Here is an 18,260-nt window from a genome sequence, read left to right on the forward strand (position 1 = left end):
CTGAGGCTCTGGAATTTGGAGCCAACCACTCAAAGAGATCCTGGATAGTTTCAAAAGTGGGGTTTTTATGGGAGATTTTAAGAGTCTGTGTGTGTGTGTGTGTGTGTGCACGCACGCGTGTGCGCGCGCATGTGCACACATGCAGGCTTACATGCCTTTCCTTTATAACAGACACTGGGGAAAAGAGGCAAGAGACCTCAGTTATAGCTGACGATTATTTATGTCATTAGATTTTATGTGAGTTTGTTAGACACACAGTAAAAACCATCTCAAGCACTTATTGTTGAACCTTAGACCAAAGGATAAATGATGAACAGGGGGAAACAATAAAGAAAAATTTCAAAGGGACACAATGAACCTTTATGTTTGCTCTTGAGAGGGAACAAAGATACCCTTCCCGCATACCCCAAATTCTTGGGAAGTAAGTCTTTGGAATCCAGTTCCAAATTATACATAGGTAGTGGAGTCTACTTGAGGATTTCCTGCTTCTATTTCCTCTCTGAAGCTGGTTTGGAGGGGCCCCAATCTCGGCCACCGAGAAAAGTTTGTTCAATTTCATACCCTTCAAAGCAAGCAATTTGGGAACTGTTACATAGGTACTATGCATGCATTAAATACTCTGTGATGAAATCACAATGATCAAAATCAATGTTTAGCCCTCAACTTCCTTAAAAATTGACTTAAGAATGCCTGGCGACGTTGTTTCCATTTGTCACCAAGCCAAGGATAATTAACGTGTCCCCAGTGATGAAAACTAGAAGGGCTAAAAGCAATGGCTGTACCAAGAAGCCCAGGAACAAAAGGAGTTGGTCTCCACTCTTGCTCTTTTTCTAAACATCAACCAATAGTTCCTGAATGGCTGTCCAAACACTGTCATGCTCGCTCAGCTTCTACTGGCCAGAGAATCGCTGGGTTCTGAAAAATCCACTGAAAAGAAAAGAGAACCAAAAGCAAGGACATCTACTTTACATCTGGACGTTCTAATTCACTGCTGCCACGTCACTGAACAATAAGAGGCCGAAACCACTGTACGAAAGAGAAGATATGTGCATAGTCCCTGAAAGGGATGAGTGCATCAATAGAATGGCGAGTTGGGTGCACAGGGAAGTACGTCACCCAAGGGCCGGCTCATGGGCTCTCCCACACCTTGCTCCTAATCTAGGTGGGCTCCATAGGTAGTAGATACTTGTCACTTTGGCCCACCCAGGGTCTCTTCTGTCTTCCTCTGGGTAGTGTGCTCTGGGTTTCTCACTCAGTCCACACGGTCTGGGTGGGGATGACCCAACTCTAGCTCCAGCTGTGGGCACAAGACCAGCATTCCCTCCACTGCCGCGGGGACTGGTGTGAGGACAGGTATGTGACCTAGGCTGGGCCAACGGGGGCATTATCTGGGACCTCGGGAGCAGCTGTTAGGAAGGAGAAACTCTCTCTGAGGGGTCGATAAGAAGGTAGGGCTGAATCCTGGAGCAGCTGGTGACCATCTTTGACACCATAATGGGAAAGCCTGCTTGAGAGTGAAATGAACCCAGGAAAACGCAGAGCCAGAGGAAGAAAGAGACTGAGCCCCAATATTATCATCTGAACCTCCGGACCCAGCCCCAAATCCTTGTACATCCTGATGTGACATACACTAAAAATTCCTTTTCTTTCTTTTTTTTTTTTTTTGCTTAAACTAGTAGTTTAAATTGCCTTTTCTATCTTTTGAAGCCAAAACAACCTGACCAGTAAAGGGGATTCCTAATAAAACCGTTGTGCTATTGGAAAGGCCCGCACGTGAGGATTTTTAAAAAACATTCTAGAATTCTCGATAAGAGAGAACCAAGGTTTGAAGGCCGCTGCCCTTCTGTTGTCAGATGGGTTTTAGAGAACATAATCTCAGTGATGAGTGGCTACTGAGTGTCCAGGAGCACTGGTTACAGAGCCCAGCAGGCCTGGGTTCAAATCCCAACTCCACTAATTACTAGCAAGTTACTTATCACCCTGACCTTCATTGTTCTTATCTGGAAAAGAGGAGGTAACTGAAAACCTGTTTTTGTGAGGGCTGTGAGTTTCCTTACCATAGTTTGTAATTATGTACTTATGTGATTATTTGATTCCCGGCTGCAAAAATCAGGAAGTCTATGTTGCACTTTATTTTACTTGCTAAACTAAAGAGCATCTGGAAAATAGCAGGTACTTTATAAGTATTTGTTGAATCAGCATATAAATAAGTGAAGTGAGAAGACCATGCAGATATGTGCCTGGCACATCACGGATGGGCAACAAATACTAGTTTCCCTTCTTTGAGGAGTAGGGCTCACCAGTTCCCAGTGCCTCCAGGGGCCAGGCAGGTAATGAACTTGACGTAAGTTGGCCAGATGTGGAATCATGCGTGCCCCGTCTGATGGGGCAGACGTTACTCAGCCTCAGCCAACTGTTGTCACTTAGGAATGCAGACCAAAGCCAACAGGTCCAGATCTGCTTTCAGGAGATTTCTGGGTAAAATTTTAACCATGGGTGGAATGAAACACATAACACACTCACACAGTCAACAATGTATGTCTGAGGGCTCGGTTTAGCTTTTGGGGGACTGGTTGATGACAGCCGGGACCTATGTCCAGTCCCTCCTTCCTATGAGAGCTCAGACCAGAGCCACCCGGAGACAGCGACTGCACTTACCGCCAAGCAAGTCAGAACCCTGGCTGGGGGCGCTGTGCGGGGCCTCCTGGAGGACGTAGGTGGACGTGGAGAGGGGGGAGGGGCAGATGCCGCTGGCCGGGACGTACGGAGGGCTGTAGGACGAGCTGTAATACTGGGAATACTGGCCCTGAGGGAAGCCAGGGTAGGAAGGATAGTCCTGGAAAGGGAAACACATGAGGCTGTGAGTGAGGAGGCCGGTGGCGAGGGGCCTCGTGTGTGTGTTTGTGTGTGTGTGTGTGTGTGTGTGTGGGTCTATCGTGTCTGTCCTCATCTCTCCCACTAGAATAAAAGCTCCGAGGACAGGGACTTCCCCCAGATGCAGACCTCAAGATAAGGATGCACATGGGGCGCCTGGGTGGCTTAGTCGGTTAAGCGTCCGACTTTCACTTAGGTCATGATCTCGCGGTTTGTGGGTTCGAGCCCCGCGTCGGGCTCTGTGCTGACTGCCAGCTCAGAGCCTGGAGCCTGTTTCAGTCTGTGACTCCCTCTCTCTCTGACCCTCCCCTGCTCACGCTGTCTCTCTCTCTCGCCTAGAAATAAACAAAACATTTAAAAAAATTAAAAAAAAAAGATAAGGATGCACATGCAATCTTTTGGGAGGCAAAGGAGACACCGGTTGGGTGGTGGGGAAGTGAGACGACAATGGGAAAAAGGAAAAGTGGCCAATCTGGGGACTTTGAGGTGGGGACTGGAGGGAATTCTCCTGGGAAACGCTGGAGGGTATAAAACACACCCTCAGAACGCTCTCTCCAGGGGCAGGGGAGCTTGGCTGTTCTTAGACCAACTCAGCCAGTCTTTGTCCGACAGCCGCTCCCAGGGCCTTCATTCCCTGACACTTCCCTCCTGCCCCTATTCACTGGTTGTCTGAACGCCCTCTGCCCCAGGGCTGGGTGCGCCCTGTGGGGATGTGGGTGTGGCCGTCAGGGTCTGTCTTGATCACTGATGTGTCCCACAGTGCTGGACACATGGGGGACTCCGCAAACACTAGATACATCAATGAACCAATGAATGAGGGACAATGACCCTATACACGTATCCAGGAGACCAGGTGACCTGCTCATGAGGGGTACAAATACAGCAGCGCCTAGCCAGCATCAGGGTTCCAGAATCTTCTAGGAGGAAGTCATGGAGATCAAATACAAGAATGCCAATCCCCTTTTTACCAAGCTCTGCTTCAACCAAGCGGACATCCCAGCTCTCCGAGGGTAGTCATTGTTCCCAAATATTCTACCCACCATCCCCAAGGCCAAAGCTTCTCAGCCCTGCGGGGCGTGGACTCACAGGAAGGTTCAGCTCCCGGGCCGGCACCCCAACCCTACAGAATCCGAATTTCTGGGGGCTGTCATTTAGACAGTCTCTGTTTTTGACAACCTCCTATTGGTGAAAAACCACATCTTTTTCAAAAGGGCTTATTTATAAGTATTTAACCCATGTAGATAGTACCCTGGAAACAATATAGAGATATGTGAAACAAATTTTCAAATCTTCCAATGTAGATTCTTTAGCTCACCGACGAAGAAACAGTGCGTTTCTCATAGTTAAATATGTTCAATATTCTGTACAGCCCACCTGCTCCACGGTAGTTCTGTTTTAACGCTCGCCTGAAAGCACATCCACCTTGGTTTTGAAGTAATTTTAGATTTATAGAAGAGGTGTACAAACAGGACACAGGGTTCCTATAAACTTTCAGCCGCTAATTCTTAATTTACTCTCTAAGTGAAATCAAGACAATCAAACTATTAGCCAGTGTTCATCTTTACAGGGTGGGCCTGGTGTGGTTTCACGAGCATTTATAAAGCTCCCACTGCGTGCCGGGCACTCGAAGCCGGAATGGGTTCTCATGCTCAAGAAGGTCATGTCCCGCAGGAGAGCAAGCACATGTATCTGCACTCACATGTTCTAGATTCAACAGTCAACGGGCGTCTCGGGCTCAAGAGGGAGTCTATAATATCACCCGTGTCATCTTGGAAGTCTGCTGACAATTCCAGTTTCTCTGCCTCTAGCTTGTTCTCTTTCCGACGGCCTTTTGCACAGTCTGACCCCTGTGGTGGCTAAGCCTGGGGAATAAGAGACTATTTCTGGCAGGGGTCGTGGGCAGGAGTGGGCTCTCAGGACGGCCTGATTCAAGGGGGCTATTTAAGAACAGGGCAGGGAGTGACATCTACCTGGTGCACGGTTCCAAATCCAGCTGCGTTGGTCAGGCCATTTGCTCCTTGGTAGATGCCCGCCGTGCCTGCAGGATGGAGGAATGGGTACAGATGAGGTTTCTCACAGTCGGATGGGGACGGGGAGGAGAAAGATTTGGCAGACAGGTGGGCTCTCTGAGAGCAGACAGGCTAGGATGGAGCCGTGACCTTAGCATTTACCAGATCTCTCTGACGCCCTGTTCTGCCAATTAACGAATACAAGTAACTCCATCAAAGGACTGTGGTGAGGAATAAGACAGCACAGACGATACAGATTCTTGTTCCCAACAATTGTGCTTAAAGATATTTACTTAGAAATTGTGATAAATGTACATAACCGAAAACTTTCCATTTCAACTATTTCTAAGCACACTCACACTGTTGTGCGACCTTCCCCACCATCCATCCCCAGAATATTTTTCATCTTGCGAAACGAAGACTACATACCCATTAAATGCTGACTCCTCATTCCTCACCTCCCTCAGCCCCTGGCACCCACCACTCTACTTTCTCCATGAATGTGATTGTTCTGGAAACCTCATGTAAGTAGAAACACGTGGCATTTGTACTTCTGTGACTAGTTTATTTCATGTAATATGTCTTCAAGGCGCACAGACGATACAGATTCTTGTTCCCAACAATTGTGCTTAAAGATATTTACTTAGAAATTGTGATAAATGTACATAACCGAAAACTTTCCATTTCAACTATTTCTAAGCACACTCACACTGTTGTGCGACCTTCCCCACCATCCATCCCCAGAATATTTTTCATCTTGCGAAACGAAGACTACATACCCATTAAATGCTGACTCCTCATTCCTCACCTCCCTCAGCCCCTGGCACCCACCACTCTACTTTCTCCATGAATGTGATTGTTCTGGAAACCTCATGTAAGTAGAAACACGTGGCATTTGTACTTCTGTGACTAGTTTATTTCATGTAATATGTCTTCAAGGTTTGTCCATGTTGTGGCAAGTGTCAGAATTTCCTTCCTCTTAAAAACAGTTTTTTAATGTTTATATCTATTTCTGAGACAGAGAGAGAGAGAGAGCATGAGTTAGGGGAGGGGCAGAGAGAGAGAGAGAGAGAGGGAGACACAGAATCCAACGCAGGCTCCAGGCTCTGAGCTGTCGGCACAGAGCCCGATGCGAACTCATCAACTGCGAGATCATGACCTGAGCTGAAGTTGGATGCTCAACCGACTAAGCCACCCAGGCGCCCAGGATTTCCTTTCTTTTTAAGGCTGAATAACATCCCATCGCACAGAAATACCACATTTTGTTTTTCCACTTATCTGTCGGTGGATATTGGATTGCTTCTGCTTTTTGGCTACTGTGAATAATGCTACTAAGAACACAGGCATACAAATGCCTCTTTCGGACCCTGCTTTCAGTTCTTTTGGTTGAATGCTCAGAAGTGAAATTACTGGGGGCGCCTGGGTGGCTCAGTCCATTAAGTGTGACTTCGGCTCAGGTCATGATCTCACGGTTGGTGAGCTTGAGCCCCGCACCGGGCTCCATGCTGACCCCTCAGAGCCTGAAGCCTGCTTCTGATTCTGTGTCTTCCTTTCTCTCAGCCCCTCCCCCGCTCATGCTCTGTCTCTCTCTCTCTCTCAAAAATAAACAAATATGGGGCGCCTGGGTGGCTTGGTCAGTTAAGGGTCTGACTTCAGCTAAGGTCACGATCTCATGGTTCGGGAGTTCAAGGCTCCATGCTGACGGTGTGGAGCCTGCTTCAGCTTCTCTCTCTATCCCTCTCTCTCTGCCTCTCCCCCACTCATGCTCACTCTCTCAAAATAAATGATAAAAAAATTTAAAAATAAATAAACAAGCATTAAAAAAATGGAATTACTGGATCACATGGTAATTTGATTTTTCATTTTTTTGAGGAGCCTATCACTGTTTTCCACAGTGTTCCATTGTTTTACATTCCCACTAACAGTGCACAACATAAGGTGGTAAACCGAATAAATGAATGAAACGACTGTGGCTCTCAGAGCCTCAGCTGCCCCATCTATAAAATGGGACTAAAACCAATATTCTAGAAAGTGCTATTCAATGAATGAGTGAGTGGTGGGTGGGCAAGCCCTCTGTGCGGGGACCCTGGGGCTGAGGCGTGAACGAGTGGAGGGCACCAGGGATGGAAAGAGCCTGGGGGAGGAGCGCCCACAAACACTGGCCACACACGTCCTAATGGGGCGATTTGCTTGGCAGGTGAGAGAAAGAGAACAAAGAGCCAATGAGGCAGGAGCCCGTGGCGGGACGAGGTGAGGAGCAGCAGTGGGCTTGTGTGTGTCAGGTGCCATTCTGAGCTCTTTCTGGACAAAGTGAGGCACAGGAGAGTTAAGTGACCTGCACAAGGCAGCACAGAGAGTGGGTGACGGCTGCTGGGGCTGGAACCGGGCAGTCTGACCTGCGTTTTCTTTTCTTTTTTTAAAAAAAAATTCTAGGGGCGCTTGGGTGGCTCAGTCGGTTAAGCGTCTGACTTCGGCTCAGGTCAAGATCTCCCGGTTCATGGGTTTGAGCCCTGCGTCGGGCTCTATGCTGCCAGCTCAGAGCCTGGAGCCTGCTTCAGATTCTGTGTCTCCCTCTCTCTCTGCCCCTCCCCGCTCATGCTGTCTCTCTCTCTCTCTCTCTCAGAAATAAATAAAACATTAAAAAAAAGATAAACAATTAAAAAATTTTTAATGCTTATTTATTTTTGAGAGAAAGAGACAGAGCACAAGTAGGGGAGGGGCAGAGAGAGAGGGAGACACAGACTGTGAGGCAGGCTCCAGGCTCCGAGCTGTCAGCCCAGAGCCTGACGCGGGGCTCGAACCCATGAACTGCAAGAGCATGCCCTGAGCAGAAGTTGGAAGACTAACTGACTGAGCCCCCAGGCACCCCCTGACCTGAGTTGTGAACATCATTCTGTGCGGCTGCTTCTTTTGCAAACTGTTTTGTTGGGGCTACAAAACTTATATGCAATGAAATTCCTCCACTGGGTCATTTGGATGATTTTCTTATTATTTTAGAGAAAGAGTGTGAGCAGGAGAAGGGCAGAGGGGGACAGAGAAGAGAGAGAGAGAGACAGAGAGAGACAGAGAGAGAGAGAGAATCCAAGCAGGCTCCATGCCCAGTGTAGAGATCATGGAGGAGATGAAGTCATGAGCCAGGAGATCACGACCAGAGCCGAAATCAAGAGTTGGATCCTCAACCCACTCAGCCGCCCAGGTGCCTTCTGTTTTTCAGTTGGATGATTTTTAGAGTAAATTGATATAGAAATGAAGGAAAACTAAGAAAATCTGTCATAGCAGATACACTCTGAACAGACGGGTACAAGAAGTTCTTGGAAACATACAGGAAATTTAAAAAAAAAAGAGGAATTAAAAAACAAAAGAGCCTTGAAACATCAGGAAGGAAGAAAATAAAGGAAAAAGTAAAACGATGGGGAAATAAACTCTCCCCTCTGTATGGTTATGCCACATATACATAGTTTGAGCTCACATTTTAGGCACTGTTTTTCCAATGTGTTTTATAATTATACAAAATACTGAGATGGCACCAAAGTCAAATCTACAAAATAAACTATATCCATATGCAGGGATGGGAAGAATACGTGCTGGGCGCAGGCAAGGGCTCTGGAATGGGGGAGGGGTGAAGCCAAGGAAGGCTTCCTGGAGGAAGTGGCACCTGAAGGACTCTCTGCAGGAGGAGCTGAAGGAGCCAGGAGAGCAAGAGCGAGGAGCACGGCCATGGCTGGGCGTCCCCTCCCAGTCTCCACTATGTGGGGGCCTGTCCCAGGGTCTCAAACCACAGAATCTGTCCACAACAGTGTGGCACGCTGGGGTCCCCTTCTGTCCTCAGGGGCCTGTCCGGGCGTGTCCGGCAGAAGGTCTAGGCCAGCCCAATCCATTGGAAACCATTTTGGGGTTATGGTTACCATTGTGACTACCTGCTAACGCTGAGGGACGCACCTCCTCTGGGAAGCCCGCTGGCTGGCCCAACGTTTTCTCTCCTGATTTCTCTTTGCTTCCGTGGCAACCTCCTGGATGCCGACTGAGGGCAGGTCTGGAACAATCAGGCCACCCTCGCCTCCTCGCCCGTTGGTATTCTTTCTCCCAAACTGCCTTGTGTTTGTTTCCATTTTGGGACCCAGGGGCATCTGGAGCACGGACACCCGGACGATGTGCAGTGTGCAGATCCGAGGGCGCCCCCAGAGCCCCTGCAGTGAGAATTCTATCCTGTGCCTGACGGGACCCAGGAGGATGGGGCACATGGCCCCCGAAATTTTGTGCTACAAGATGTGGTCTCTGGAAGGTTTTCCAAATGGTCCCACCACGAGCTGGAATGTTAAAACACCGGCTTCATGCCTCCCTCTGGCGGGTGGGGTCCCCCAGGGGGGGGTTGGTGGGGGCGAGGGTGAGAAGTGGAAAATGTCCTGTCTGAAGGTGACGGTGGCAGGTCCCGCAAGGGGTCCCCCAGTATCCATTCACCCCTTCTGTCCCTGCTTTTCAGCTGGGCACATGGCTGATGAGAATAAACACTTTCCCAGCCTCCCCTGTGGGCAGCATGGCCCTGTGAGGAGTTCTAGACAAGGGGAGGGAGATAAGTTCATGGGCACGATTTCCTGATTAGGCCCTTCAAGGGCAGGGGCAGGGCCTCCCTTTCCCTGCAAAGTAGGGTCTTCTTGGATCGCACGGCTGAGCCTGAAGATATAAGGAGCCACACGCGCAGACCAGAGCCATCACGACACATCAGCACAACAATTTCAAGCGGGTGTTCACCTGTGTATTCAACAACACACTTGCCAGTGAGTGACAAGCCACATATCACTGCGGCAGGCACCGTTGTGGATACGGCCGCAAGTCAGGGGCTGACGCTCACATTCAGGGAGGAGACAGAACACAGTCAAGTGGATACGTGCACAAAGAGTTAAGACAACTCCAGATCAAAACGCAGTGGCGCACGAGCACACCGCACTAGTGAACTATGGACCGCGGCGGAGCCTGTCGGCAAACTCTTCCCAATGGGATGACTACAGACACCGGGAGACCATGTGTATGAACTTCGACGGTCTGCTCCATCCAATACTAAAACAGCAGGACTTGTAATTTGTGCTTCTTTTAAAAAATTTCCTTGTTACTCAATCCTTTTTTTTTTTTTCATGATTGGCCCATCCTGTTTGAAATGTTTCCTCTACTTCCCTCTTCTCCTATGAAATTTAAAAATTATACGCTTATTTTTATTGCGTATCTGTTTAGGGTATTTATGTTGATTTGTGCTGAACACAAACAGAATAAGAGGGTTTTGCCTCTGCTCTGAGGACCTGTGTTCCTTTTGGGTGATACTGCCCCCACTCAGGATGCAAGGCCTAGATGCTTATTTTTCTTGTGTTTTACACTAAATTAAGGGAAAGCCTCCCGTCCTTCACCACAGTGAACATGTGAAGTCCTGGGTGAACGGCACCCAGAGGAGGGCCTCCGGGCCGAGTGAAGACGTGCCCAGCACTGCCCGCCGTCCTGTATGGGGACTTCAGTGCTGCTGTCGACCCTCTGATGTACACAGTGTTACTTAGTTTACAGTGTTAGGGAAGTTCCGTGGCTTGTCCGGCAGCATCGGAGCTGGAAACTGTGCTCTTAACATCTACTCGGTCAGCCATAAAAAGACAAAAAAGCCAAAAAACCCCACAAAATGGAAAATAACAGATGTTGGCAAGGATGCAGAGAAATTGGAAGTCTCACGCACTGCGGGTAGGAGTGTAAGATACGCAGGCGCTGTGGAAGGCTGCGGAAGGCTGATGCCTCGCAAAGGTACACGCAGATTTACCATAGATCGAGCAATTCCCCTTCTGGGTACATTCCCCCAAGAGTTGATAACAGACTTTCAAAAATATTCCGGACACAAATGTTCATAGAAGCACTTCACGAGAGCCAGAAGGCAGAACACGCCTCGTGTCCGCTGGCTGATGGATGGATGAACAGAATGTGACATATCCACACGATGGAATATTAGTCAGCTGTAAAAAGGAACCAAGTCCCGACGCACTGCTACCACGTGGATGAATGTTGGGAACGTTGTGCGTGAAAAAAGCTAGACACCCAAGGCCACATACTGTTGGATCTCCATTGATATGAAATGTCCAGAATAGGCCAATCCATGGAGACAAAGTATAGGAGCGGCTACTGGGGGCGGGGGGCAGGGGAGACGTTTCCTTTTGGGGTAATGAGAATATTCGGTTAACGTTTTGTGAATTTCATCTCCATTAAAAATAAATCAAAGCTGCTGTTCCCACCGCCTCCCAGGCAATAGCAAAGGAAGGGGACAGGGTGACCCAGAAAGTTCGGGGACTGCTTTCTGAGATCAGGAAGCAGCACTCCTGCGCAGGGGCTGCTTACAACGTGGGTGGCATTTGGGAGCCTTCAAATGCTGCCAGTGGGCAAAGGTCCGTCCTGCTTTATTACTGCTGCCGGGAGAGCCGGGGCCCGGGGGACACACTCCATGCAAACTGGGAGGCGAACATGCTTCCTGCACTGATACCGCCCCACGACGGGAGGTAACTGTGTAAACGCAGTGGCGCCCGCCCTGATTCTGGAGAATTCCCCACGAGCTCGGCGCCAGATGTGCGAGCAGGTTTTCCACAGCAGATCAGACAACCGGGAGACACGGAGACGCTTAATGGAGAGAGCTTCGGGAAAATGCTGAGGGGTGTGCGCTTTCTGGACATTTCTCCTCGACTTCCCTGCGGAGAGAGCCCTCCCACGGTGGTCCGAGGTGGACGATCTGAATTCACTCCTCCTTCCTCCGCCGGCTACTCCTCGCCACATAATCCCAAGTGAGAGGTGGGAAGCCATCCTGGCATTAGGGGAGGAAGGCCAACAGGTCAGGGCAAGTGGGGCTTCTCCTGGGTTCTGAGCCGGGGTGCCGAGGTGGGTGGAGGAAAGAGCAGAAATGAGTTATCCCAGCTCTTGTGTTCTGAAGTTTAAGCCCTGGAGGTGGAGAGGATTTGAGGTGCAGGCTAATGCCTCTCGAACTGTCGGTGAGGGGCCAGTTTTTAACAAAGATGTGGTTGCATAACCAGCATGCAACTCATGCCAAGTGCGGTTCACCGTGTGATACGACCCCCAAACGGGTCTGCCCCCGGTGCTGGGGCGAGCCTGGGGTGTGTGCTTGGCTGCTGGCACAGAATTTAGTATTTAACTGCTGGGAAAGTCTCCCTCCCTCACTCATGCTCAATCCTGTACTTACGTTATCACAGGCCAGAGAGTTTGTGGACCGGCCCAGCTGGCCAACAAAGGATTAGATCGATGTAGGCAAAATGGCTTAAGAAATACAAAGGAAGAAGAATTCTCTTGGGGCGGGAGGGAGGGATGAGTGAGTCTCCTGGCTGGAGGGGAGGCAAAGGGGTGGGTAGAGAATGAAAAAGAGAAAGAGCAGGGGGTCCTGGAGCAGAGGGATCCTCTGTCCCCGCACACAGTTGCTGAGAAAGCAGCAAGCCCCTCCTCCACGGGAAGGGGCTGTGTGTGCTGAGTCTGAGACAGGCAGCCCTCAGAACCTTCTGGGCCCAACAGGAGTGGGAGGTGAGGGATGGAACTGGTGCAGCCACGATGATGGATGGCGACAGTGTTGGGAACCTCTTGGGGGTGGTGGGGACTGTGGCAAACTGGAATGCACAGTTTTACCTAAGGAGATAGCAGTTAGTGGCAGGTGCTGTTTGGCTTCCCATAGGTATTCACGGTTCCTTTCTCCTTGCCAGTTTCTTTCTTCGCTTTCCCAGTTTCCCTTGCAGTTCCGGGAGGGCTATGTAAATCTAGTTCTGGCCAAGGGGCTTCTGGGAAAGATCTTTCATTCCCCTGCCAGTCTCTCTCCCTGGATAATGTTAGGATGTAATGCCTGGAGTTACAGCAGCCATTTTGGGATATGAGGCTCCAAACATAAAAGCAAAAGGCTGCCACGCTGAGGCTGAAGAAGTAGAAAGATGAAAAGAACCTGGTCCCTGAAGATACAAAGAAGCTGCTGAGCCAAGCTCAGGGTCAGACTTCTTGCTAGATACACAATAATGTTACTATGGTTTAGGCCGACATTAGTTGGGTTTTTTGTTACTAGCAGCCAGAAGCATTCCTAACCGATACAACACTGCCCAGCTCCAGCCAACTTCTGTCACCTAGAAATGAGTCTAATGTCGTCAGGGCTTCTGATTTTTCAAAAGAAGTAAAAACATTTGGATTTACAGATGAAATCATCCCATTTTTACATGGAGGCAACAAATATAAATTAGTTGGGACAAAGAAAACAAGCCAAATCGTTTTGTAGGGGGTGTGGCCTATGGGTTTCCAGTTTGTGACCTCAGGACTAGGAAGACAGAACAATGTAACATTCTTGTGCCTACAATGTGGGGAAGACACAGCAGTGAAGAGTCCCAGATCGGAAGGAGCCTCGTGGGCCGAGAGAAAGGACAGGTCACCAGCAGCCGGGGTCTCGGCGACGGAGGACGATGAGCCCCTGACACCACAATACGCCGGCGGGGGATAATCTTACCACGGCCATGGTCAAAATGCTGGAGAATTTGGGGAAACCCCTGAATGACTTCCTTGAACCTTTTCCACGGGCCGAGGAGAACCGTAGCTGGAAACAGAAATCATGCTGAAAGGCCGAACATAAAGCCAGACCCACTTTTTACCCCCTGGAGCTTACAGACCGAGATGTATGCTTTCCATACGAGACACAGAGGGATTCTCTATGTCCCTGGGGCTGAGCCTCCGCCAAGGTCGGGGAGCCTGTGTGGATGGTCACTGACATCAGCCCCCACCCCTGTCATCCTGCACAATACTGGGTGCTGACTGTAGAGTTAGTTCAAGTTCATGGCACATCTTCTTCACTTGTGCACCCAAGACCTCTTTTTATTTTTTTTAAATTTGTTTCTGTCCATTCCCTGTCACTTAGGCAATGGTTCTTGCGTGTCTGATGCATATCCATTGTTTCTGCGTGTGCCTGCAAAAGTGCAGGTGTGTCATTTTGTAAATTCTGTGTGTTACATTTCCTATGGTTTAAAGGTTTTTTTTCGCTCGTCAATAAGTTCTTAAGACTCGTCTGTGTGGCTGTGGGTGTGTCCTGTTTGTCCCAGTCCTTATGGGTTCTCTGTTCCTCCCCCCCCCCCCCCCCCCCCTACTGNTGGGCTCCGTCCACATCACTGTAGGCGCCACTCAGTTGTTGCCTTGGGAACTGCTCAGCCCTCCCTCGTGTGCCTTCTCATATCTCCTGCGCCTCCTCCTCCAGGAGGGCACCCCGTGACGCCATCTCTGCTGCCACAGCGCGGCTGCCGTGAATGCCCTCGGACCGTCCCCGTGTGGGCCTGGCTGCGGGTCTCCTTGGGATGTAGCCTCAGAGGTGGGACTGCGGGTCCCGAGGTCGTAGACCTAATCTCCCTACGGGCCGGGCAAGAGCTCCTGACTGCAGGTGCTGTTCCCACCACCAGGGCCGATGTCCCCCAACCTGCGTCCCCACCACAGCCGGGACGACACCTCTTGTAAGTGCTGCTGTCCTAACAGGGCTGACACGACATCTGACTTGTCTTGAATGCACGCTTCTCTGATTACCGGTGACTCTGCACGTCCCTGTTGGGCGTGCTGCCTCCTGGATTTCCTCTGCTTTCCACGGAGATGGTGACCGTCCCCGTGAAAACCTCTCCTCTTTCGCTTGGGCTCCGCTCAGCTCGGAAACCCCTTAGTTACTGGCATCAGCGCTTGGACAAATAATAACTAAAGAGATAAGAATGGCCTCCGTTTACTGGGCATGTCCTTCCTTCCCCAGGGCTGGTCACTGTACAAGCAGCATCTTGTTTAATCTTCAACGCGACCCTAGGAAATCTGTCCGAGTAGGAAGTGGCAGAACAGGGTTCAAGGCCAGGTCAGCCTGGCCCTGCAGCCCTGGCTCCCAGCCAGCATGTGGCCCTGTGGGAGACAGCACAAGCCACTGCCTGCCTCAATTCCCCAGCCAAGCCGAGTTCCCTGTCCCCACAGGTTGGCCCAGCTGTCCTGGGAGTGCGAGGAAAGCCTCACGGATGATCCCAACAACGAGCACCCCCTCATCCATGTCACTTGCTTGGGAATCCATCTTATGATTCCTTTCCCCCACAGCCAAGGGACCCATTGTTTTGGGTCCACGGTGAACTCAAAAACAAGTACTCATTCATCGTAATTAAGTCTTACTGATGCCAGTGTTAAAATCAAGTTGCTGAAAATATACCAAGACGGCAAGTGGAAAGATCTGGATGTGTCACTGGTTGGGGGGAGGGGAGTGAGATAAAAAGTCGTCTGCAGGTAATGCGTACAATGGAGAAGCCACAGAGAGAAAAGTAAGCTGTTCTGAAGCCCCACCCACTCAAGTACCCCAACCATGGCCCACGTTCCAGAAAGGGTCAAATCACAGCCCTCCCCTGGTTGATGTCTCTGTTTCTTTTCTTTGCCCCAAATACAATGTGCTGAAGACAAAGATCTGGCTCGACCTGGTAAGCCCCGGCCCTGCCCTTTACCCACTGCGTTCACTCATTCAACAAATATTTGCTGAGTGCCTCGTAAGTGCTAAGATTTCTCTGTTGAGAAAGAGCTAAGCAGGTCCTGTCTTCTTGGAGCTTAGAGCCTGGAAGGGGTAGAAGGCAACAAAGAATCCACACATCACTGATTATTAACCACAGTGACTATGGACAAATAGTTGAAAGTTCTAAGCCTCAGTCTCCCCATCTGTAAAATGGAACTAAGCGTCGTTTATTTATTTGGTTTACTGGGAGGACTGTGTAAGACACAACATATAGGAAGAGGCACGGCCCGCACAGAGTAAATGTTCAACAGACGGTAGCTGGGATTATTATTCTTTGCATGTTAATCATCACCACCGAGGATGTCAACAATGCTACTCATTTCATTGATCCACCATATTTTTTTCTATATTGGTGGGAATAAAAATATCCGGAAAAAGTTAAAAAAAAAAAAAAGGCCACTACAATCTGGATAGGGCCAAACAGAAGATCCCAGATGAAAACAAAGGATTTGGGGGGGATCTGGATTGAGCTGTCAGCTCTAAAACCACCAGGGATGCACGGTCCACATGCTGGAAAGGGAGCCATCCACGTCCGTTTCGCTGGCACTGAGTCATCTGGTCCGTTTTGCCATCTTAAAAAAATCCAAATATGCACCCGGGTCCTGTCCCTCTGGCTTCATGTGGAGTCCAGCCCACATCTGTGTTTAATCAAATCAGTTGCTAACTGTCACAATGGCCTCATTCACAGGTAGCATAAAGCACAGTTAACTGGCAATAAAACAATCTAAATTCCTGAGAATGCCATTTCAGATAGGCTGCCTTGTCACTGCATCTCTGCCACACGAGTAGGAATAACGTGGGGGCAGAGATGGGGGAAAGGGGCCCAGAAGCGCAATGAGGCTGCAGAGGAGAAAGCCACTGCGTGTGGATCCCGGCGTGCGTGCATGGAAACACTTCCAATGTGCGGGGCCAGCTGGGAAAAGGCAGCGAGCACACTCCAGAACTAAATGTCGGTGTTTGTTTGCGGGAGTTACGCAGAGGACTGATAGACCAGGAGGGCTTCTTAGGGGAGGTGGTAATTGAGCAGAAGCTAAACGGAAGGGAAGGAGGCAGCCATGTGAAGATCCGGGGAAAGAGCATTTCAGGTTGGGGGAAAGAGCGAAGTGCAAAGGCCCTGAGGTATGAGGAATACGAGAAAAGCCATTGTGTGTGCAGTGGAGGAGATGGGCGTGCGGGTCGCACGATGAGCTCAGGGAGGTCTTCCGGGGCTGAAGCATGGCAGGGGGGGAGGTCACAGCGAGGCACTGGCATCTATTTCTGACTACAGGGGGAAGCCTCACGTGGAGCGTTTTAAGCAGAGGAATGACATGATCTGTGACCCCGTGGGGGAAGGATCGACTGTGTGACTTCGCTCGGCACAGCGGAAATAGATCAGAGGGGGTGGTGTGGATCCTAAGGCCATGCGCACTATTGTCCCTGCCCAGGGTCTCCAGTGGAGGGGTTCCTGGGAATGGTAATAAAGATCAGAGCTCCTGGGACAGGTTACACAAGATGGAGAGAGGCGTTCACGGATCGAGTGCCCAGGGAAGGCGCTGGGGTCAGACGCGCCCTGGTGGACACCAGGCAGGGATGCGGTGTGACACAGCCTGGACCGGTCAGCGCATCACACTCCCCTGACCACAGCGACTGTGTTAGGGGTGTGCACGTTAGCTCAGCAGGCCCAGATGAGAGGAAAGTGCCAGATGTATGGTTGAGAGGCTGGAGGTGCTCCCGCCATTTGGCCCCCATGAGAGCACTGGGCATTTGCATGGCTGCCACCCTCTCCAAAGACATCACGCACCCATTTTTCACCAACCAGAGATGAAAAAAAAAAGTCTGTTGGAAGAACAGATCGATGACTGGATCATCATCCTCGGTGCCCCTCCCCCTCTTCATCCATCTGAATACCACCCCCAATTTCTGTGACCAGGGTCCCTTAAAACCCGGCGAGTCTCCCCCTTTCTCCATCTCCACCACCTCCATGCTGCGACCATCTCCATGCCTGAGGACTGCCTTGCTTGCTCACTCATTTCCCTTCACCTGCCCCCACCCCGACTNGGTGAGACCTGCCTCTTCTCTGATCTCACTGGGCCCCCCCTTCTGGACCGGTTACGGGTTGATCTGTGTCCCCCGCCAAAGATGGACTCAAGTCCTCACCCCAGTACCAATGACTGTGACTTATTTGGAAACAAGGGCGTTTGCAGATGTAATCAAGTCGAGATGAGGTCATATGGGATCCAGTGACTGGCGTCCTCGTGAACAGAGAAAAATCTGGACACAGACACAGAGGGGAGTCGCCACCTAAAGATGGAGCCAGTGACTACAGACCACGGGTGGCCGGTAGCCCCCAGGAGCTGGGACAGAGGCAAGGAACGGCTTCTCCCTCTGAGCCTCCAGAAGGACCCACCCCTGCTGACAGCTTGATTTCGGATTTCTGACTCCCAGAACTGTAAGAGAGTACGCTCCTGTCATTTTCTGCCACCGAGTTTGCGGCCCTTCTGTTCCAGAAGCCCTAGCAAATCAGCACGGCCCCCCCCTTTGCCTCCCTCCGGCCGCCTGGTCATATGTGGAACAACATTTTAGGACCCTCTGCATTTACTCATCCCTCTGCCTCGAATACCTGCTCACAGCCCAGCATTCCGCAAACGTCACTGTGCAGAGGAACTGCGCGTGGATGCACTATAAAGTAGCTTGTGCAAGTTTCGGGTGCGACTAGAAGTTCTCTCCTGGGCGATGTGGATGCTGCCGGACTGGGGACCACGGCGGGCCGCTGGCCCCTCCCACGGCTGGCCACCCCTCCTCAGCCAGGTCTCTGCTCGGCTGTGACATTTCCAGAACAC

The 18,260-nt window shown here is 50.4% G+C and overlaps 1 protein-coding gene across 1 annotated transcript in view; it reads right to left on the reverse strand.

The window, feature by feature from the left end:
• Positions 1-18,260, reverse strand: part of EYA2 (EYA transcriptional coactivator and phosphatase 2) — a 173,910-nt gene that overhangs the window by 89,458 nt on the left and 66,192 nt on the right. Inside the window, exons 5-6 of the mRNA XM_077766497.1 lie at positions 4,845-4,912; positions 2,659-2,836 (exon numbers count right to left, since the gene is read on the reverse strand). Of these exons, the coding sequence (XP_077622623.1) occupies positions 2,659-2,836; positions 4,845-4,912 (246 nt within the window). The remainder of the gene's footprint in view (positions 1-2,658; positions 2,837-4,844; positions 4,913-18,260) is intronic.

This window comes from Crocuta crocuta, unplaced genomic scaffold, assembly GCF_008692635.1.
Source record: "Crocuta crocuta isolate KB4526 unplaced genomic scaffold, BGI_CrCroc_1.0 scaffold71, whole genome shotgun sequence".
Taxonomy (NCBI): Eukaryota; Metazoa; Chordata; class Mammalia; order Carnivora; family Hyaenidae; genus Crocuta; species Crocuta crocuta.